This window comes from Camelina sativa, chromosome 2, assembly GCF_000633955.1.
Source record: "Camelina sativa cultivar DH55 chromosome 2, Cs, whole genome shotgun sequence".
NCBI lineage: Eukaryota > Viridiplantae > Streptophyta > Magnoliopsida > Brassicales > Brassicaceae > Camelina > Camelina sativa.
Window position 1 is genome coordinate 7,034,701 of NC_025686.1, and position 24,456 is coordinate 7,059,156.

General features: G+C 37.9%; 4 protein-coding genes and 1 non-coding gene across 5 annotated transcripts; 1 reads left to right on the forward strand and 4 right to left on the reverse strand.

Annotated features, from left to right (window-relative positions):
- Nucleotides 11,152–11,979, reverse strand: LOC104719160 (dirigent protein 12-like). The gene has a single exon (XM_010437024.2). The coding sequence runs from the start codon at nt 11,928–11,930 to the stop codon at nt 11,367–11,369; it is 564 nt and encodes a 187-aa protein (XP_010435326.1). The 5' UTR covers nt 11,931–11,979; the 3' UTR covers nt 11,152–11,366.
- Nucleotides 12,930–13,013, reverse strand: TRNAY-GUA. Its single transcript is given in 2 exon segments — nt 12,930–12,965; nt 12,977–13,013. It is a non-coding gene; the product is annotated as a tRNA-Tyr (tRNA).
- Nucleotides 13,426–14,446, reverse strand: LOC104719170 (translation initiation factor IF-1, chloroplastic). Its single transcript, XM_010437034.1, has 2 exons — nt 14,284–14,446; nt 13,426–14,005 (listed from the first exon to the last, which is right to left on the reverse strand). The coding sequence occupies exons 1-2, from the start codon at nt 14,364–14,366 to the stop codon at nt 13,663–13,665; spliced, it is 426 nt and encodes a 141-aa protein (XP_010435336.1). The 5' UTR covers nt 14,367–14,446; the 3' UTR covers nt 13,426–13,662.
- On the reverse strand, nt 15,513–19,336 carry LOC104719179 (putative disease resistance protein At4g11170). Its single transcript, XM_019230023.1, has 4 exons — nt 18,828–19,336; nt 17,576–18,689; nt 16,946–17,257; nt 15,513–16,613 (listed from the first exon to the last, which is right to left on the reverse strand). The coding sequence occupies exons 1-4, from the start codon at nt 19,289–19,291 to the stop codon at nt 15,513–15,515; spliced, it is 2,991 nt and encodes a 996-aa protein (XP_019085568.1). The 5' UTR covers nt 19,292–19,336.
- LOC104749244 lies at nt 22,584–23,918 on the forward strand. Its single transcript, XM_010470837.1, has 2 exons — nt 22,584–23,267; nt 23,367–23,918. Exons 1-2 carry the CDS (start codon nt 22,584–22,586, stop codon nt 23,916–23,918), a joined length of 1,236 nt encoding a protein of 411 aa, XP_010469139.1.

The window sequence follows — 24,456 nt, forward strand, 5'->3', positions numbered from 1 at the left end:
CTCCTGTCTCAACTCCTCATCCTTGGGCACACACACACGACCGTGCACCAAGATAGTACCATTATCTGAGACCTGATACTCTGAATCCACATCCTTAGAGGCATTCACCAGCCCCAAATCCTTCTCCTGAGCCAACCGCACCCTACTCAGAAGATCTGCTCTATCTACTGCTTCCAAACCCAACGGTTCCTGTGAAACAGCACACAAGCTCAAAGCACTGATCTCCCCTACCAGAGACTCCATCTCCTGCTCCTGAGCCGAAGCTACCCTCTTCCGACTCAGAGCATCTGCAACCGTGTTAGCCTTACCAGGATGATAGGCTATCTCCAAATCATAATCTGCCACAAGCTCCATCCACCGCCTCTGCCTCAAATTCAGCTCAGGCTGAGTGAATATATACTTCAGGCTCTTATGATCTGTAAACACCTGTACCTTTGCACCATAAAGATAAGACCTCCAAATCTTCAGGGCAAAAACTACAGCACCCATCTCCAAATCATGAGTAGGATAGTTGCCTTCATGCACCCGCAACTGCCGCGAAGCATAGGCAATCACCTTCCCATGCTGCATCAGAACACAACCCAAACCAACTCTAGATGCATCTGTATAAACCACATAGGGTTCTCCCTGCTCAGGCAAAGCCAACACTGGCGCAGTAGTCAACATCTCCTTCAGGCTTGCAAAGCCTTCCTCACACTCTTCTGACCAGACAAAAGGAACATCCTTCCCTGTCAACTTAGTCATAGGACGTGCTCTGCTTGCAAACCCCTGCACAAATCTCCTGTAGTAACCTGCCAATCCAAGGAAACTCCTGATCTCTGTGGCATTCTGCGGTCTAGGCCAATCTCTGATAGCCTGAATCTTCTCTGGATCTACAGAAACCCCCTCTGCAGAAACAATGTGATCAGGAAAGCCTATCTCACGCTGCCAAAAACTACACTTGCTCAACATGGCAAACAACTTCTGCTCCCGCAGCTTCTCCATAACTGCCCTCAAATGCACTGCATGCTCCTCAGGACTCTTAGAATAAACCAGGATATCGTCGATGAAAATGATGACAGATACATCCAGAAACTCCTGAAACACACTGTTCATCAATCTCATAAACGCTGCTGGCGCGTTAGTCAATCCGAAAGGCATCACCACAAACTCATAGTGCCCATATCTCGTCCTGAAAGCAGTCTTCCTCACATCTGCCTCATCTATCGGTATCTGATGATAACCCGACGCCAGATCTACCTTGGAGAACCAAGTAGCACCCCTCAACTGATCCAACAACTCATCGATCCTAGGAAGAGGATACTTGTTCTTCACAGTGACCCGGTTCAAACCCCGATAATCAATACACAACCTGAAACTCCCATCCTTCTTCTTCACAAACAACACCGGCGCTCCCCACGGTGATACACTAGGACGGATGAATCCCTTACTCAACAAATCTTCTAGCTGCTTCTTCAGCTCTGCCATCTCTGCTGGAGCCATTCTGTAAGGAGCCTTGGATAACGGTGTCGTCCCCGGTTCCAGTTCAATGGTAAAAGGATCCGACCGAGATGGTGGTAATCCCTGCAAAGACTGAAACACATCCTCAAACTCTTCCACTACTGGAATACCGCTAACCGTAGACTTCCCCACTGACTCTGGCATAGATATAGTAACCAGATAAGCCTCACGGCCCTTCTCGATCATCTTCCCAGCCTGAATGGCTGAGATCACGAGACTCCCTGAAGTCGGTCTAATACCCTGAAAAACCAACTTCCCTCCTGGACGCTCAAACTCCACTCTACCCCGATAGCAATCCAAATGCACCATATGCCGATGCAACCAATCCATCCCGAGAATAACATCATACAGCTCCACTGGACTGATAAGCAAATCTGCTGGCCACGACTCTCCTGCGATCTGAATATCAATTCCTCTAGCTCGTCCAATCACTCTCAGGAACTCGCCTCCCGCAACTCTGACAACTCCTGCACGCTCACCAGGATCCCCGCTGATCCCCGCACACTCTGCACACTCTGGAGTAATGAAGCTATGCGAAGCTCCAGAATCAAACATAACGTGGGACTTAAACCCGCCCACCAACAAGGTCCCTACACAAACCTCATGTGTTGAGAACCTAACAATTTATCACAGGAACATAAAATCTGACCCTACAAAAATTCACAAAGATTAAGTACCAGAAATTATACCTGTGATCGCCCCGGCACTGGTTCCACCAGTCTCTACTGTCGAGTAAACACGTGGCGCCTGCTCAATCCGTGCCACCTGCTGACCTCCAGGCTGCACCTGCTGCAACGCTGCCACTGCTGCCGGCTGTAGCTTGGGACAAAAAGGCCTAATGTGCCCTGTCTCCCTACAGTGATAACATACCCGAGGCCCCGCAGTCGGAACACTCCTCTTGGGACAACTAGCAACCCTGTGATCCTTGCTCCCACACCCGAAGCAACCCGCACCACTCGGCTTCTGCGTAGCCTCCCACTTCCTCTTGGTTCCCTGAGCATGCCTACCGCCCCTGCTAGAACCACCCTGCTGCTGAGCCTTACTAGGCTGAACTGCTGGAGCAACCGGCACTGACTGTGCCCGGATATCCTCCTCAATCTCTGCTGCAGTCTCCACCAACTCTGCACGCGTAGCATAATACCTCCCTCTACAGTGAACTCTCAACTCATCACGTAGAGCTCTCATAAACCTCCTAACCTGAGCCTCCTCAGGCTCCATAGCTCGACCCCCATAACACAGAAGTCGACTGAACTCCAAGTCCAGCTCCCGCACTGACCGTGTCCCCTGAGACAACTGAAGGAACTGCACCTCCAACCGATCCAATGCCTCTCTCGGAAAATACTTGCGGTTGAACTCCAAAACGAAGTCAGCCCAAGTCATCTCCCGCTGCACTCTCCTAGCAGCCACAGATCTCCACCACAACTCAGCATCTCCAGTCAAAAAGTAGACCCCTATGTCCACCCAGAACTCCTCAGGACATCTCAAGGTATGGAAGTTGCGTTCCACCCTCGTCCTCCACGCATCCGCAGCAGTAGGATCCACACCTCCCGGAAACTGCTCGGTACGTAACTTACCCATCTCTGACAACATGCTGAGATAACGAGCATGAACTCCCACATCCGCAGCCACTGGCTGCCGCTCCTCCGCCACCACTGGTGGCACTACCTGAGCCTGAGCCGGCACCACAGGTGGTAACCGCTCCAACAACTGTGCTAGCATAGCCACAACGTCAGTACCAAGGACTCCACCCGCTGGGACTCCCACACCCGGGACCCTAGCATCACCGGCCACTGGAGCATCAACACCGCCCCCTCCTGCCACACTCACGGAATCCCCTGGAACATCCTGTGACTCGCCAACACCCTCAGCTGTCACGCTCTGGTCTTCGGTCTCACTAACCACTGGGGCTCTGCCCCTACCACGACCACGTCCGCGACCACGTCCGCGTCCACGACCTCGACCAGTCACAGCATCCTCTCTAACCATCTGCACTACCATGAACAGAAGGCTAAGCAAACAATTTCTAATATAACACAGAAACATAAACTCACCGTGGAATCACACACTCGGCTCGAAGAGGATGTTCTAGGACTCCATGCCACACACAATTGACTAACTCACATAATCAATCAAGACATGCAATCCCAAACATCTACAACAGAAACCTAGTGAACCCAAACCTAGAACCGTAAGGGCTCTGATACCAAAATGAAACGACCGACCTTTTTTTTTTTTTAAAAAATAAATAATAAATAATAATCTAATTAAATAGCTACAACTAGTGGTCCCATACCCACTAGCCACCTAACCACAATCACAATCAACAGCGGAAATAACAACACCAACATAATATCCAATAATACTCCAATAAAAACCAATAACCATAATCATCAACAATAATCAATCCAAACAACAAGAAACAAGGAACCAGCAACCTAGCAATGTTTCTAATGACCCAACTCTAGCAACCTAGCAATGCCAGACAACATCCAATCGAGTCCCTAGAACATCCTCCTCTTCATTGCCTTGATTCCACGATCACACTTTGCCTTTACCTGCACCACAAACACAAATTGAGATGCATGAGTATTTGATAAACACTCAGTGAGGCAATCCTCCCATCTACTGGGCTATACACACAAGCAATAAGATCTCTACATGCCACAAACAACAATCAATAAAACAAACCAGGCATTATACAAAGCACACAGCAATCCGTCGTAGCTGAAAGAAGGGTGTCGACCGACACCAGATGGTGTCGATCGACACTGACTATCTGGTGTCGACCGACACCAAAATGGTGTCGACCGACACCCTGCCCGACACTCCCGAAAACCCTAGTTTGCGTCGACCGACACCTCCACATGGCATCGTTCGACACTCGCCAAAGTCCCGAGCCGTCCTCGCGTTGGTGTCGACCGACACCCCAACTGGTGTCGACCGACACCGATGCCGAGCAGCGATTTCCCTCGATCAGAAACTCCGAATCTCGCCTCCAAGCTTCTCCAATCCGCTCCTTGCACTCCCAGAAGCCAAACCCAGCCCAGACAGCAACGAAATATCATAGAGAACTCAAAGAAACAACCACATAAGCACCAAATCACATAGAATCTAGAGATCTTAGCTTAGATAAGCCATGGTCATGCACTCACCTCTTTCAAGAAGATTCTGACCAACAAGAACGAATTCCCTCACTCCTAGCAAGCTTCTAACACCTTCCCAGCCTTAGATCTCCCAAGAACAGCAAGGAATCTCTCAATCTCTTCCCAAAAGCTCAAGAACACTCTCTCTTTTGATTTTCTCTCAAAAACGGCGAATAACACAAAATAACACGACCCTAGGTCGTTTTCTACCTCTAAAAACTCGATTTTTAGAGATTCCCTAAACCAACCACGCAAACCAGACAATTAAAAATTGAACCGACCAAATCGGCCACAGCTGGTGTCGATCGATGCCTCACTAGAAGGTGTTGATCGACACCCTTACCAAATTACCAAAAATTGGTTTGCGGGTGTTACATGTTCTCACATTGTTGAGTGGCAGGTAAAATACATTTACTTTACCTTTATGACAGTTACGTTTTAAAGTTGTCTCTGTTAAATTTTTTTATTAATTTGATAAATATGTAGGAATGAAACTGTGAAATGTCGTGTCAAAGACAACTACGCTTCTGAATTCATGTCTAAATGGCAATCAAACGGGTGCCATCTCATATACAAATCCGAACCTTTGTTTTGTGTAATGCGGTTTGTGAAAGTCGGAGAATATGAAGGTGTGTAACATAAAATAGTTCTGATATAATCTTCATAAGGTAACCAATATATTCACTTTAAACTGCAAATGTTTATAGGTGCACCATGTATCGAAAACACATTGGCCTATTCGAAGATCTTTATAAAACCAAAGTTCAAAGGACTGGAGCATCACCAGGCTATGTAAGATTTGATTATGTAAAAATAACTTTATACACTTTATATATGATTATGTATGATGTTAAAATAATTTTGTTTCATACACTTTATATATTTACAGGTTCTGGATGTTATTACATAAACCATGTGATGGAGCATTAAAGGGAGAGCTCAGGGACTCAGTCATAAAGAATGGACTCAGAAATGAAGATACATTGGCTTAATGAACTTTTTGTATATGCAAACTTTAGTATAATTTTGAATGTTTATAGTACCAAATACAATGGTCTAAATAGAAGTACATTTATGGGTTGCTTAAAATATTATTTTAATGGTCTAAACGAAATTATATATTAGATTGTCCTAAATTATTATATCAAGGTAATTAAAATTGACCGTAACAATTGTATTTAGCTCATTTAAAACTTTGTTACGGTCAATTTGGCCTTAAACTTTGTAAATGGACTTTAAAATTTCAATTAAACTTAAAAAATGGACTTTAAAATTTCAATTTATATTTTGCATATGTAGAGTAATACTATAAATATTTTATTATTTTAAAAAGTGAAAAAATAATATTTAATATGAAACTTAAAAAAAATAATATATATTTGAATATACGAACTACTATAAAACTAAAAAAAAATAAACAGGTTTTTAAAATATAATAAAATTTGATTCAACATTTTAAAGAATTAATTAGTTTTTTTTTTCTATTCAGTTCCTGCCCGCACAAGCGTGCGGGTAACTCTCCTAGTTCTTATTATTTATATGGTTTTATGAAGATATTAAAAACTTTTAAAAATAAGTAAAGATTTTGAAGATTTTATAAAGACTTTTCAAAATAAGATAGATCTAGTCATCATAATAGCTGCCATAGACATTACCCAATACGTAACAAAAGGTTGATATAAAGATATGTTGAGTATGAGAGATGAGGACAGAGCAAGCTATGAAATATATATCCCAAAAGACCCACGTTTTCATTTTTCAACAAAAGAAAAAAAAAAGTCATGGACTATGATTCACGAATCTCTCTATTTGATGAAAGTGTTTTCATGACTTTTTCTATGAAGAAGATGATATAAAATCCTAAACCAATAACATAATAATTGAATTCATTAACAATTCAAGATTCTTTTGTTTTATTTGAATATCAGAAAACTTTTAATGACTTTATAAAACTCTTAATCTAATAACACTAGATTTATGAAGATTTTAGATAACTTTTTACAAATCCACAACTAATAACGCTAAATTTTAAAAGAGTTTGAAAAAGTCTCGATTGAATAACAACATATTTTACATAACTTTTAAAGTCAATAAAATTCTATTTAATTCTCAAACCAATAACCCCCTAAATCGACTTTTTCATACCTGCATAAATGAACTGTGTTGAATTTATACATTAAACTTATATATGTGCTAAATCATATATGCTCTTTTCAAGATTTTGAATTTCAAACCCGAAATAACTAAGTTTGTGTGCCAAATAATACAAACACTTGCAAATTGTCTCGCGGTGTTATATAATGTTTGTCATTTCTTTATATTATATTGTATTCTATTTATTTTTTAATAAGCAATTTAATTAGACATAAGATTCAAAGAATTATTTGTCTTGATATTATTATCTACATATACTGTTTAACAGTTTTTCTTTTTAAGATCTCTGACTATGAGACGAAAAAAGCATTCAATTACTTAAAATAGCTCACATATTTTAAAACTATTAAATATTTTATTTATAATTAAACCTGAAATTTCGAATGCAAAAATCTGAACTGAAAGCACATGATAGATCTGTGGTGGAACTATCGGATGTCTTAGTTTGCCTTTTAAGATATAGCTAACAGCCTTACAAATAAATTTTGCTCAAGTCCTTTCATTTTCTTCTGTGATGGATCTTTCTCTTTTTTTCTAAAGCCAAAAGTGAAAAGTTTCATTATTGTAGTAATAATTTTAAAAGTTCTATACAAATACAGGCAGCACATGTATAAAGTGAGATAAAATCTCTCCATAAAGTGATTATCTCAATCGCTTTACATGCAACGGTAGACCTAGTAAGAAGTTAGGAGGGTCAGCTGGCCTTCCTAATATTTAAAATTTATGTGTTTAGACCATCTGTAATGATTTTCTCTAATCTTTCCTCTATAATAGAGGATTTCTATAATAGAAATGAGTTTTGCTCCAATGGTTTTCTCTATTTTTTTCTATAATCCAAATAGATTCTATTTTTACTTTACAATCAGTGGCGGAGGTAGAGAAGTATTAGGGGCGTCATATGACACCAATGAAATTATAAAATTTGGTTTAGCTTTTATTAAAATAATTAATTGTACATGTCTAATCAACTTGTTGACACCCCTCTGAAATTTAGTTGACACCCTTCAAATAAAAATATAACTCTGGCTACTCTATGATTTTTTCATATTTGGTTTCTATTAAGGTTTTTCTATAATTTTAAGATATTAACATATGATCATTGGGCTTTATTGACAAACTGTTAGGCTTAGGCTTAACAAAATTTTAATCGATTGTATATTTGTATGGTTAAACATAATTATAAGTTGATCAAAAGCATAATTTTTCAAAAACTTGGACTCTTCCTCTTCCATCTTCATCTTTAAAATGTTTTTAAAGTATGAGTGAGCTTAGAATTTATATTTATAATGAACTTTTGTAATAACATTTTTTTAATATAACCTTTTCTTTAAAAAAAAATATTATGACACCCATAAATAAATTTTCTGGCTCCACCACTGTTTACAATTAACACCTTATATTTTTAAAAATTGCAAACTAACTCATTTCACTTTAAATTTTGTAACACTTTCATAAAATTATCTTTTGCAAATGGTAGTCTCAATATTTTAGAATAAATATTTATACTTCAATTTATATTATTAGTTCTTAAAAATACTTATTTTATTTATTTTGATCATAAATAAAAGAAGTTAAAGATTAAGAGGACTACTTTGCAAATAAAATAGTTCACTTCTATTTATAGAGGAAAAAATAGAGTTCTTCTATAAAAAGATAAAAAAAATAGTAATCTCTATTATAGAAGTGAAAATATAGTACCATTGGAGCAAAAATTACTCTATAATAGAGTATAGAGGCAAAAATAGAGTACCATTGGAGATGCTCTTAGTTCTTAAAATTTCTCATAATATTTAATTTTTTCTGCTTTGCACCTCTTAAAATTACAAATAGTATGTGTATAATCTTTTAAATGTGGTTCAATTTCTTTATATTTTGAATTTATTATTTACATGTTTTACATATATTTTATGTATTTGACCCCTGGTTTTTTCATAAACAAAAATTTTCTTGATTTATTGTTTCTAAAATCTTTAATAACAGTTTTACATTATATATTGACCCGGGTAAAAAACAATTCCTGGACAAGTTGGTTCTTATCTTTTGCAGGGCGTCTCCAGCTTATCCAGTCAGTTTTTACAAGCCTCACAAGTCTCTGGCTCTCTGCTTTTCGGCTACCAAAAAAGTGTACTACGGAGGTTGAAAGTCTCTTCTCGGCTTTCCTATGGTCGGGACCAACTCTCAGTACTAGGAAAGCAAAGGTAGCTTGGTCTGATGTCTGTAAGCCAAGAAAGAAATGAGGCTTAGGTATTCGGTTACTCTCGGAATTGAACACTGTTAGTCTCTTGAAACTTATTTGGCGGCTGCTCTCGGCAAAAGACTCATTGTGGGTGAATTGGTGTCACACAACTTTACTTCGGGATAAAGCTTTGTGGTCCGTTAAGGAAAAAACAAGCTCAGGCTCATGGATATGGCGTAAACTCTTGAAATATAGAGACAAGGCCAAGCTATTTCACCAAAAGGACGTGCGTTCTGGAACCGATACCTCTTTCTGGTATGACATCTGGTCCCCCCTTGGGAGGTTCATTGGCCTATCAGGATCTCGTGGTATCATTGATATGAGTATATCCCTCCACAGTACTATCGCTGCAGCCCTCTCCACACATTGTCGACGTAGACATCGCGTTCCTGTTCTAAATCAGATTGAGGATGCGATGGCCTCTCTTCGACTAACTTCTAACAATGATATCTCACTCTGGAAAGCAAAAACTGGTGTTTTCAAGACAAAATTCGCTGCACATGATACTTGGCACTTAGTAAGGCAGAAACTCCCGGTCTGTGAATGGTATAAGACTGTCTGGTTTAAATACTCTACCCCTAAATACTCCTTTATCACTTGGCTCGCTATGCGCAACCGGTTAGCAACGGGGGACAAAATGCTAATATGGAATGGCACATGTGTACTCTGTGCGGCGGCCGTCAAAACACGAGATCACTTGTTCTTTTCCTGTCCGTACTCCTCCCAAGTTTGGTCAGCTCTCACTGGGAAGCTCCTGGGTAGCCGGTTCACAACAAGTTGGAACTCCCTCTTGCCCATACTTTTTGATACAGCTGGCCGCCTACACTCCTTTGTGTTACGATACACTTTTCAGCTCACACTCCATAGTCTTTGGTCCAAAAGGAATCGCCGGCGTCATGGTGACTCCACAACACCACCCCAAGTTCTCATTGCAATGATTGATAAACATATTGGAATCGACTAAACACCATGACAAGCATTCCAGTGAGAGCTATTGATTCCAAAACCATAGTTACTAGCTATTGATTTATTAACACTTCTACTTTACTACTCAGATTGAAGCTGCATTTATTGTAAAACAATCTTTTTTGTTGAATAGAATTTTACATTCATACAAAAAAAAGAGAGCATAAAGTATAGAGTTCGTTAACTTGGTTCGGTTAACCTATATCCCTGGGACCAAGTCTAAAAACCATTCACTAAAAAAAGGCCACAACCTACAATTGTTATATGACATTCACCACTCTTTCCTAGATTTACAATGAAATTATGAAAGAAAACTACCACCCATTGTCTTTTCCGACTAGTGTAGCTTCAACAAACCAACTCTGTGAATCTTGTGATGTCTTACAGCCAGTGCCGGCGTTGATGCAGTGCAAGCGGTGCTTTTGCACCAGGTTTCATTTAAAAAAAAAAAAATTTAGGAGGCTTTGAGCCCTCAAAGTTTAATATTTTTGATAAAAATGATTCTAAATTTATGAAATCTACAATTAACACCTTAAAAACATCAATTTCTTTTTTTTTTTTTGCACCATGTCCAACAACAACTTGAGCCGGGCCTGCTTACAGCATCAACACATCAATGTAGTCTTCTGCGACGACTACAGATTCCCCAGAGATACCACCAACAGCAGATCTTCAATCTCTTCTGGTGGGGCGACGTCACACACACGCCTGTGTGTCTCTGTCAATAAAACCAAGATGCGCAACCTTTTCTTTTCGCAGTTGCGTTCTATTTATATTCTTCAAGAACCCTAAGCTCCCCACGCTTGGGCTTCCCTTTGATAACAGGGCTCATGTCACTTCTCTTATGAACTCGAAGCACACATGGCATTTTTCTACTTTAGGATCGTCACTTTATATTCTTCTTTCAGTTCATGTCTGTTTCTCTCTACAACCACTCTTTAAAACTAGTTTCTTGTGTCACAACAGACGTAGACGTTTGTCTTACACATACTCTTCTGTTATATCATGTATCAACTCTTGTGTCACACACTTCCTCTGTTGCCGTCTTCATCAACATAGCTCGAGTATAACAACCAGTTACAACTACGCTTTCAATACATTCAGGAAGAAACCAAAAAGAAAAAGAAAAAAAGAATTACGACTCTATATCCATTTTGGGACGGGAAAACTTATTTTTTGTTTTGGGTTTTACAGTGGCCCATAATACAAACTTTATGACGTTAAACTTTACAACACCAATACACCATTACAACGCGCTGGTTTATTCAATAACAATTTATTGGGATTTATTATAACAACATCAATAACCAACGGACAAAGCGCAATAAAATGTTTAACACACAAACATCAAACCCCAGGACACAAAACTAGTAGCATTCATAGAGTTTAATATTCATTTCTACGCAGAAATACATACTGCCTTGAACGAATTTGGTCTCGAGCGTAGCAATCCCACGAGTCATGAGGAAGTCACCAGTCCCACCAACGATCGATAAGTCTCTGGTTAGCTCCATCTCCATAGCATACGGATTAGCACCCATTATGGTAAATGTCCCTTTGTGCATCGTCGAATTGAATACCAATGTCCAAGCAACCCAAGCGTTGAAATTCATCTTCATGTTGTAGAAGTAGAAGCCTTGGGCACGAGCCACTGGTTCCGAGAGATAGTTCTCGTCCATTGTCACAGGGTTGTCCATGATCACAAACTTCCCAAAGTTGAAGTCTCCGAATCCTATAGGGTTCATGATTGATGCTGACGTGGCATTAGCCGCATTATTACCATCATAGGTGATGTCATGGAGGTAGAGGACGAAATGCTTGCATGGTTTCATTAGGTCGAATGACTTTTGTACACACGAGACAGCATTGGATTGGAGAAGTAAAATGGATAAGAAGAAGGATAATACTTGTTTGTAGATTGGCACTTTCATGGTTAGAGAGTAGAGTATTTAGTAGAAATGACTAGTATATTGATTTTGTGGGTATGAAGTGGGCGTTAAAAACCTTTATTTATATAGTACATAATTAAAATGTTTTATTGTTCTTTTGGTATAAAGAATGGGGTTGAGAGACGCACATTGGTTTTGTTGATATTTTTATTTTTCTTTAGCTATATTGCCAAAACCATTGAATTAAAATCGAACTTAAGATTTCAGGACACTCGTCACTCGGATAGTTACTGATGGTTCAACTACCATTCGTCTTGCTTTTATTTACCCGAAGCCATTTCATTTCCATTTAGTAATATGTTAAGTAACAATGGAGACTTAGTTTCCAAACATTATACTCAACCTCAAAAATTGGTTAGATCAAATAAAACACAAAGTACAAAGAGCTAAAGAATTGACAACTAACCCGTATCAGCTCCTATGAAATGATTGATCTCAGTTGGTTTAATTTATACATGTAAGACAACTAGTTCGTTGTGGGCTACACAATATTTGTCTTGTTTTGGTAACGACAAGAAAATATGTTCATGCTGAATTTTCTTGATTCCTAGTTTAGATTTCAATGTACATCAACAAGAAGAAATATTGTAGTTGGAGTTTAGATCTAAATGAGTCTCCAAAATTTTGAATTTTCCATAGAGATTTTATCGGATGTCCCCGAAGAGATAAAACTAAATCTTGTTACCTATTTTAACTTTCACATAAAATCATAACAACTACAAACAAAGTCTTCACACAAAGCAATCTAATCTTTAATTCCGCCCAAGTCCCAACACTAGTTTTTGTAAAGTACAATTAGAAGTACGTGGAAGAAGAAACATATATTAAGAGGATTTAACAAAAATTTCTATATTTTTGGAAGAAGAAACATAAAATTTCCATATTTTTGCCCAATTAGTGACAAAAAAAAAAAAAAAGAAATGAAATTATGATCTTTTTAGATAATAAAGAAAAAAACCAAAATATGTTTTTGAAAAAAAATCCGACCTGCCGGAATCGAACCAGCGACCTAAAGATTTCAGCAATTACTACAGTCTTCCGCTCTACCAACTGAGCTAAGGTCGGTCTTTGATTAGGTTAGAATTAAAATATATTAAACGTTTAATAAAGATCGAGTTTGCCTAAACGCTGTAAGCTTACTTAACTCAGTAGTGACTTATGGAGTAGGGACTATGGTCTAGAAGAATTTGGGGACATAGATTGATAAATTACCAAAAAAAAAACAAAGATTTCATCTAACAATAGTTATCTAAACTTTCATAAAAGCAAACCAAATCCAAAACCTTAAACCCGGAACTATGAATGTGGTTTCCTAAAGGATAAAAAACAGAGCATTCTTGTTACATACATGTTCGTTCACAAAAGGGCTTTTACAATGGCTTCTAGTTAGGAAACAAACAGAGCATAACAACAAGACTACTAAAACTAAAGAACTTGGACATTCAGACTCGCTGTACCGACGAAAAAAAAACACTAATCACGGTGCATAGTAAGTAGTCCATTAAAAAAAAGACAGGCCAAGATGTATGTGCAAGCTTTACGAATTTAGGAGAAGAAGAACATTAACACGCGTAAAAACCTGAATAACGACGATGTAAAAACCCTGCTGTACGATTACATGATTCTTTTACCCATTCAAACTTGCCTAAACTTAGAAAAATAAGAATTGACAGGATCACAAAACACACTTAAAAGAGTGGTGAGTTCTTTACTCTTAGTCTCTACTGCTCATTCTGAAAATGATACGACCTTTAGTTGAATCATAAACACTCATTTCGACTTTCACTTTATCCCCGGGGAGTATCCTTATGAAGTTCTTCCTAATCTTACCACAAATGTAACCAAGAATGTTGTCCCCATTCTCCAAATCAACTCGAAACATCCCATTAGGTAGTGATTCTGTAACCAAACCTTCGATTACGGTTTTGTTGCTCCCTTCTTTAACAGGCGGCTTGGCGGGTTTGCTTCTGTTAGCTCCACCTCTACCTCCACTAGCTCTCTGACAACGTATCACTGGTCTGATACTCACTGAATTGCTTGCACCAAAGTTCATTTGTCTGTTTACAAACACAAAATACAAACAAAACAGTTAGCTGAAAGATTGTTTCAAAAGATGATCCTAAGCAAACCATCAAACCAACCAAAAGAGTCGATTTTTATTCATCAAAACAATTAAAATAACCAAAAAAATCGATTTTTATCATCAAACCAAATTAGCAAACTGTAATTGAAGGAACTAACTTCACTTCGAGTGAACAAACAGTGATGTTAATTCATCACGAAACTAATTTTGAAAAGATGAAATGGGAAGAATCGTGAAATTGAGAAGGCTAACCGAATCAAAACCCCGTCCGTGAACCTGAACTGACGGGGAGGAAGAAGAAGTTGAGGACGGAACGTGGAGCAGAGTTGAAGCATTGTGTATCGCTGCTTCTTATCTTCTTCAAATCCCTAAAGCTTTGTTTCTTTTGTTTTTTTAAGTTTTATCAATCCTCTTTTGAAACGACCACAAGCTTTGTCAAAAAGCCTTTGGTCCAAAATTGGCGTTACTACTAGGATGTGATACGCTGCGTTTAATGGAGGCAACTGCAATTACATAAAGGCCCAAACTCTCTATTCTTTGATCTTAATTTACACTTCCAAGTTTTCCAAGTCATACGGTGCTCCTTGGCTAGTTTTCTCTAAACAAAATCAAACATTTAAACTCCCAAAATCAAATAAAGTAGACACATATGTCTCCTCATATGTTATCAAATTGCTCACACATATCAAAACAGAACTGTTTTACAATATTTCAGAAACACTTCTATTCTATTGTCTTGTACGTAGTTGAGGCGAATGAAATATGAGGTACACTAAAAAGGAACATCACCAACACATTGACCATGTAACACCTTTTTATGGCTTATGCTGTCTTCTTCACCGAACGAAGCCTTCTTTATCAACTATCATATTCACAGTCGTTATCTTATTTTATATATGTTGAAACCTTTTCTACAGGGCTGTAGACATTCCAAGCTAAGCCTCATTTTTTTTGCTACAACCTTAATCCATCTCCTAACAGATTTATTCCTGCTGGTTCCTTCTTTGTCTCCTTGGATAATTTCTTCAATATCACTACTAGTTTCCTCCTGATCTGCATGGATAACTTCTTCGATACTACTACTACTACTACTACGACTATCATTACCAATCCAACTACTACCAAAGTAATGAGGAGCTGATAGAGACCGAAATTGCGATGTCTCATGAGGCTCCAAGAACTGTAAACCGCATTCTTTTACTTCGCATCCATTAGGGCCGCGACTCTCAAAGGAAACCATCATCATTTTGATTGGCCGTCGAAGCTCCCATTGCGTTGGAGGATGTGGTGGCAGTAATCCAAACTCGCACATGCAAAGATGATCACTTTCAAGAAATGGAGCATCAAGACGCTTTGGCACAGAATACGTTCTCGGTTCACACAATACTTGTTTGTAGAATTTTATATCACAACCTTGAAAAGATTTTCCCGCTCCAAGCACGAGGCATACCTTAAATCTGTTGAACTTTGAAAGATCAACCTTATCTGAATGGATCATTATTGAATTTCCCGTACTTCGAAAGGNCGCGACTCTCAAAGGAAACAATCATCATTTTGATTGGCCGTCGAAGCTCCCATTGCGTTGGAGGATGTGGTGGCAGTAATCCAAACTCGCACATGCAAAGATGATCACTTTCAAGAAATGGAGCATCAAGACGCTTTGGCACAGAATACGTTCTCGGTTCACACAATACTTGTTTGTAGAATTTTATATCACAACCTTGAAAAGATTTTCCCGCTCCAAGCACGAGGCATACCTTAAATCTGTTGAACTTTGAAAGATCAACCTTATCTGAATGGATCATTATTGAATTTCCCGTACTTCGAAAGGGGAAGTATGCAGGTACTTGTTCACCAGGTAAGGTAGCAACTTTGTATGCGGACTGGTGGATGTAAACTGACTGGTGGATCTTTTCTTGTGCTCTCTGATCTAGCTTTAAACAGTTAGTGAAATTCAGGGTGATGCTTCTGTTTTGAAAGTGGCCATGTAGTCTTTGAAGTGACTTGCAGTTCACAGCTGTTAAGGCGGATACTGAGCCTGGAAGCTCCGGTAGCGATATAATATTGATACAATAGGAGATGTCAATCATGTTCAGCCGACGAAGATATTTGAGGTAGCTTGGAATAGACTCCAATTCTAAATTTCCTCTCAAACATAGCCTTTCTAAAACATAAGGAACGTGAACCAATCGCTTTACCTTAGTCCTCTCCATGCAAATTTCTACAATTTTACTCCAATATTCAACTGATGGAGGCACTGTAGTGATCGAAGTGCCTTTTATTTTGAGAAGACGGATATTGGTTGAAATCTCTGGAAAGGTCTTCAATCGAGCGCAATATCTTAGGTGGAGGAACTCTAGAGATGATAAGTTGATGTTGGTTGGGATGATCTCTAACTTTTGGCAACAAGACATCTCTAACAAAAACAGATTTTGAAGGTTTTGTATAGATGAAGGAAGCTCTACCAAAGACTCACACCAACCCAAATCCAATGTGTTTAGGTTTGTTGCTTCCAAAAGATTTGGAAGGATTTCCAATTTCCGAGAGTTATACAGATTCATTATCTTGAGGTTTCTAAGCGGCTGCACATAAACACAAGCACAAAGGACATCATATCAAGACAGAACACAAGACTCATAAAAAACTCAAACTATGCAAATTGAACAGTGAACGCCCAAAAAAAAAAAATTATATCATCTCTATATCATTGGGAAAACGATCTAGAAACTATACAAAATTGAAAATTGTAACAATAAATATCATAATCCTACGTTAAACTGAGATTGGATTAAACATAGTATGTAAAAGACATAGATCGACCACTCTATTCCTTGCAATTGTTGGTATTGGATTAGAAACCTATAAATCAATTAGTTAAACTTTGGAAACAAAAAATTATATATATATATCTAACCTGAACTCCACTCCATAGCTTCTTAAGCTTGCTATGAGACATGTTGAGTTCGACAAGACATTCGGGTCGAAAGCGAGAAGGGAAATACTCGAGAGGATATGCATCCCACTGTAATAACCTCAATTGCGGAAGATAGCTTAACCCTTCTTCTGGTAACAACAACTTGACTTTCATTTTATCATCTACAGGGCTACTCATATAGAATTTTAGATATAAGAGGTTCCTCATATCTTCAAAGGTTTTCTCACTTATATAGAACTCCTCTTTGATCTCACTCATATCTAACGATATACCTAATACAGTTCCCGTACCCTGCAAAACAAAAAAGTTTCAGAAAGACATATATAATTTTATATAGGAGAGCGATGTCTAAGCATAACCATAAATTTGAATATATGAAACTGTAACAGTTGATGAGATATGTTATCACAATTTCATGATTCTAGTTGTTTATGATATTTTATTTAGTTCTATAAATAAAATTCGTCTAGAGTTTTCATATTTTACATTTCATATTCAAAAAAATTATTGGCTTACTCTCTAACATATATGTTGATGCAAATTCTTGATAAAAAAAAAAGTTACTGGAATTGTTGCTTTGGTGTCTTAAAAAAAAAAAGAAGAACTTACAGTATTATTTGCAAGGACGCCACACGTCTCTCTAGCATTCATCAAGAACTGACGTTTTCCTGGCTCGTAAAGAGATTGCTCTCGAACAACTTCTCTCCCCAATTGTCGAAGTAAGGAGTGCATCTCGACTATACCATTCTCATATATTTGTATGAGAGATTTATCAGCCAAGACTTTAAGTCCAAAACTAACATCCGAGTCATTGTTAGCTATGACCATCTCTTTCACATAGTTTTTGTGATGACCGCTAAAAAGACATGCAATATGAAGAAATAAAGCTTTGTCATCCTTATGTAAGCCATTATACCCGACTTTTAATACTTTCTCTATCTCTCCATCTAGTCGATTTTTTAGCGTAGGCAGGGAAAACTCCCACTCCTCCTTACTCTTTCCACGCATAAACGAACCAAGAACGCGTAGACCCAGAGGAAGATGACCAGCAAGAGCTGAAATCTCAATTGCAAGGTCCTTGAAATTATCTGATGGGGAGCTTTGATTAAAAGCATGCTGGCAAAATATAGTAAGAGCTTCTTGTTTTGAAGGATAAGCCACCTTGTACATGTGGTTGATTTCGTGTGAAACCAAAAGTTGTTTGTTTTGAGTTGTCACGATGATTCTGCTCTTGTTACCAAACCATTGAGTTTCCTTTGCTAAGGCTTTGAGTTGCTCAATATTGTCCACATCGTCAAGAATAACTAGAACTTTCTGGTTCTTTAGCCTTTCTTCGATGGCGCCTAAATGACGAATTCTCAAATCCTTATGATCAAGAAGTTTGGACAAAAATCTTTGTTGTAAACGCAGCTTCAAACCATAGTCATCAAGGTCAGCTTCACCATTATAACTTTCTTTAACATTCTCCATAAATATAGAAAGTTTGAAGTTCTCATGATATACATTATATAAAGCTCTAGCTATGGTAGTCTTACCAACGCCTGCAGGACCCCATATCCCTACTATCCTCACTCCTTGAGACTCAAGGCATAACAAAGAGTCCATCTTTGCAATGTGAGCTTCAATTCCAACCAAGTCATTGTAATATTTTGATGGCGTTGCATTTAATAATTTGTTTAGTACATCCTTGGTTATTTCTGTGATCATATATGCTTCATTGTCCCTGACGATTAAAAATAATATCATTCGAATACCTTCTAACAATTAGTGTAAAAAAAACTATATTATCTCGAATTTTAGTCTAGTACCACACTACATTTTAAAATTTAATCAAACGAAAATAAGATATATAAAAACTCACCAATCTTGAGGATGATCTCCAACAATATTGGCAGCATGAGTCAACGCCTGCCTCCATTGGTGTTGTTGCTCTTCCGTCTTACCATAACAAGTTTCCAAGAAAGTTATTCCAAACTTTCCGGTCTGTTTCCTTACATGAGATGGATCCACTTTGTAGAAAACCGGCATCACTTTTTGTCCTTGTTCTTCCTTACATTTCAATATCTCGACCAGCTCGTCCAAACACCAGCTTGATGAAGCATAGTTCTCTGAGAACAAGACTACTGAGATCTTAGATTCTCTAATGGCTGCTCTGAGCTCTGGACCGATCGTGTGGCTTCTTTCGATATGGTCATCTCTGAATGTCACTATTCCTTTACTTTCAAATTCTTTGAGCAAGTGGCTGAGGAAGTTATTACGGACATCTTCCCCTCTGAAACTTGGGAAGACGTCGTATCTCCAAGAGTTTGAAGAAGAAAATGCCATGGGTAGAGAGGAAGGATTGAAGATAATATTTTGGTATCTTTCTTCTGTTTGTAGTTTCTTAGAAGAGCAATTAATGGAATCACATATCCTGCCAAAGTTATAATATAAGACTTTCAATGAATTGACTTGGTAATTTCGTTTGTATTATCATATTGCAAGTGGACCCTTGTACATATAGAACAGGTCAACATACAATTTGTACATATCAACTTGTTCTACATATACAAGGGTCCAGTTGCAATATGATAATGCAAACTAAATTACCAAGTCAATTCATTGAAAATCTTATATTATATCTCTTTAGACTTTTTAAGTCTTTGTAGACTTTCACAAAAAAAAATTAAAGAAATTAATAAACTATATATGGAAAGATATAAAAAAAGTTTTGTTAGAACATTTCAGAAATATTTTTTTAAATAATTAAGGGTTGATCTAAATTTAATCCTGTTTTAAAATCTCCGCCTAGCACCGATTACATCTCGTAAAATCGCTAGACTCACCTTCTCTACTTCGATTAATGACTAATCTCCGCCTAGCATTAATTATTGATTATGTCTGTTTAATTCGATTATAAACCGTCTAATCCGATTACTCCCAGCTTAGGGGCTGTTATTGAATAATGGATTTTAAAAGAATTTGATGTATTTTGGAATCCAGTGTTATTCAATTAGGTATTTAAAAAAGTACATTAAAATCTGCTGTTATTGGATTATGGATTTATTTGATGGATTTTAGAATTCTTTAAAAATACTGTTATTCAATGTCCATTGGATTTGGTGTTATTTTAGATTTCAACGTATTTCACTTCAAAAAGATGAACAAACATAATCCCACATATTTTTCAAGTATTTCAATCTCTTTATCTTTCTCTCTTTTTTCAAAATTGATTCAAGAGATTAATCTAAGAATTAAGAAATAAAATATAGTTATGGCCAAAAGACCACTGTGATCTTTCATTTTAGGGTTTGACACAGTTTGCAGATCCTCAGATCTGATTCTGCCTATCAAATTAACTGTTTACACAATTTCACTGGTTTTTCTTATATCTCTGGTTTCATTTTGATTGAAGATGTTTGTTCCTCTTGTTTTTGTTTCATTTGATTGAAGAACAGGGGAGAAATCACATAGAAAGAAAACCCTAAAAGATTGATTTTCCATCTCAGATCCAAAAAATCAAAACTCTTAACAGCTGAATCAAACAACAAGAGTCTCCAGCAGAGATCCACCACCATAAATCAAGAAGAAACCCCAATCAGATCTCCAACTCAGATCGACAAAACCAGAAAATATTGCCGGGACATATTTTTGTTTTATTTGATATAATTATGAGTAATTTATTTTATTTTTATCTAACTTCAAAAATAATAAAATCTAATGACTTTCAAATCCATTAGTAATGTCATTCAAATCCACTAATAATGACAACAATATCACGTTAAATGAATTAGAAAAGTTTTGAATTCTAAAATCCACTAATAATTGAAATCTATTAAAATCCTTGTTCAATAACACCCCCTTAGTTTTATGTATACAGATTATTTTTGGAGCTAAATATAAATTAAATATACTTTTTTGTTATTTAGACATTTAAATTAAGAGTTTGTGATGTTTTACAATAACTAATGCACAAATTTTTACATCATAAAATTTTATTTTATAGTTACGTTTTTATGTGGTTACCTTAATTTTAAAGATAATACTATAGTTTTATATTTTATGTGATGTTTTTCTTTTGACATAAATAGAATTATACATATATTTAATATTATATATTTTATTTTATTTTTAATTTAATAAAATAAACCTAAATTAATCTCCAATTAATCTTTAATCTCTAATTTTCTCGTTAGACGCTATGCGGCTATGCCCACCCTGACCGTGTGACTAGCATCTAGCGATTTATGAAACAGGGGATTTAAATGTCCAACTATGTTATTCGTTAATTAGCCAAATTTTTCCAACTATCTTTCCGCTAAATTATTTCTAACTACATTTTGTAATTATAATTTACCATTTGTGATTTGAGACCTACCCAAGGATTCGTATGGTATGGGGGAACAAAAAATACAACAGAAGGGTTGCCTGACCTACATGGCACACATCCGTGATCTGTTCGTATTGATCTTGAACGAACAAAGCCGTTAGTTAATCATAATATTATTGAATGTGTTAACAAAGTTATCAAACTTTTATTACGTGTAAATTTTCTTTTGATATAATAAAAACTACGAAAGAAAAACAGTCATCGGGTAATACCAAATAAATATCCAAAACAAGTAAATTCGGGTAGGAGAGTTTATCGGTTCGGATTTTATCACCATTCAGTTTCGTTTCTAAGCAATTTATGTTCGGGTTTTTGAAAAGAAAACTATAAATTTATTCAACTTGAATAATTTTATTTTACAAATTTATATTTTGACAAATATAAAGTATCATTTATTTTGACAAATATAAAGTATCAAGGGTCCCTGATATTAAATGTGTAAACAAAGTTACAAAACTTTATTACCTAATAAGCTAAGACTTTTAATTTTGTTTATAATAAGACACTTTCTGTAACAAAGGAAATAATCATCAGGGTAATACCAAAAAATCAATATCCTAAACAATTAGATTTAATTGATTTTGGAGTTTGATTGCTTTAGTAAATCTCAGCATTCAATTCTCACAGCTCCACTCTCAGAGGAAATGAATTTTGGTTTCCTAATGACTGGCTCCATGCATTGAATTACATCTCCGACTAATCATTCCATTCTCCCATCACAAGCCCACACTCGTTCCGTTTCCCAACCTGTTCCACGTCTTGTTTCTCCCGTTTCAGCGACGCGCACGGGCCTTCAAACACAACTTCTCCGCTACGCAACAGCCTCATCAGTCCGCTTCTACATACCCGACAATCCATCACTTTGCAACCCGCGATGCTCACTCCATCTTCTTCGGTTCTTCTCTTTCCTAAGATCTTGAATATGCTAAGCACCTCAACTTCACCAGCCACCTCCAGCTCCGATACTCCCGGTGCTTTCTCTACTATCAAGTTCCCAATGTAGAGAATCAATCATAGTGATTGCCATATCAATCACAAATGATGATTATCGACACAGATCTTCCTCTTATGTAAAGTCGTATATTTGCACATTCATTGTTGTAAGAATGCCCTAGCGTATTCTCCTTGTATAAATACTTCAGTCAAGAGCTCAATAAGAATCATCCTTTACATATTTCTTACATGGTATCAAGAGCAACGATCTAAACACAAAAAAAAAAAAAAATTCATTTCTTTTTCTCTTTCAGTATGAGCTCTTCCCCTAATGAGTCTGCTGCCACTGTCTCTGACACCATTGTTGCTAATGCTCACACCTTTATCAACATCAACATGAGTAATGTCCCTAAACTTACTCCCTCTAACTATCTCATGTGGAGTCTCCAAGTCCATGCGCTACTTGATGGCTATGGTTTTGTGGGACATCTTGATGGTTCTACCGCGGCTCCACCCACCACCACCACTGTTGCTGATGTCGTTACGGCGAATCCGGCGTTTCAGATCTGGTCACGACAGGATTGCCTCATCTACAGTGCTCTGCTTGGAGCGATTTCGTTGTCTCAACAACCGATTGTCGCTCGTGCCGTGACCACTCATGAAGTCTGGACAACTTTGGCGTCCACCTATGCCAATCCCAGCCGTGGTCACATCCTTCAGTTGAAGACTCAACTCAAACACTGGACCAAAGGTGACAAAACAATTGAGGTTTACCTTCAAGGTCTTGTCACCAGGTTCGATCAACTTGCCATTCTAGGCAAACCAGAGGATCTTGAAGATCAAATTGAGATGATTCTTGATGGTCTTCCTGAGGAGTACAGGCCAGTCATTGATCAAGTAGAAGGACGCGACACACCTTCGTCAATCACATACCTGCATGAACGTCTCATTAACCATGAATCCAAGCTTCTGGCGGCCACTTCCGCATACTTGTCTCCGGTACCTGCCTCAGCAAATGCGGCTCAGCGTCAACACTTCAACAACCAGCATTCTCAGAACCTTTCCTGATCCAACACTGCAAACGGGTCCTCTTCTCAGCACTCCACTCCGCCTGCTCATTTTCACCCGAACAACCGTGGTTCTCGTCCATATCTTGGTCGTTGTCAGATTTGCGGAACACAGGGACACAGTGCTCGTCGGTGCCCTCAGTTTCAACCACTAACGACACAGTCCAACTCACACTCCTCACCATGGCAACCTCGTGCCAACCTTGCTGCTAGCGCCCCGCTCAATGCAAATCAATGGATCCTTGATAGCGGTGCCACTCATCACATCACCTCTGATCTCCAAAACCTTGCTCTTCATCAGCCTTATCATGGTGGCGATGGTGTTGTGAATGCTGATGGCTCCAGCACTGCAATTACTCATACTGGTTCCCTCTTACTTCCATCCCCATCTCGTATTTTAGAAATACATAAAGTGTTATGTGTTCCTAATATCAAGAAGAATCTTGTTTCTGTGTACCGGTTGTGTAATGCTAATCAAGTCTCTGTTGGATTTTTCCCTACTCATTTTCAGGTGAAGGATCTCAGCACGGGGTCCCCTTCCTGCAAGGCAAAACCAATAATGAGTTATATGAGTGGCCAATGACTGCATCTCCAGCTGTGGTGTTATCTGTTACCTCTTCTTCAAAAGCTTCACTTTCTTCCTGGCACTCTCGGTTGGGTCATCCTTCTTCATCAATCTTAAATAAAATTGTGTCTCAATTTTCACTTTCAGTTTAATCTTGTTCCTCTCAAAAGACCTCTTGTTCTGATTGCTTACTTAATAAAAGCCACAAACAACCTTTTTCAAACTCTACTATCACTTCTACAAGACCACTTGAATTTCTTTTTACTGATGTTTGGAGTTCTCCTATTCTATCCATTGATAATTTTAAATACTACCTTGTCATTGTGGATCACTACACTAGATATACTTGGCTATACCCACTCAAACTCAAATCACAAGTCAAACCTACCTTCATTGCCTTTAAATCTCTTGTGGAGAACCGTTTTCAGACCCGGATCGGAACTTTATATTCAGACAACGGTGGTGAGTTTATTGCTTTACGAGAATTCTTGACAACGCACGGTATCTCTCATCTAACGACGCCGCCTCACTCTCTCCTGAGCATAACGGTATCTCG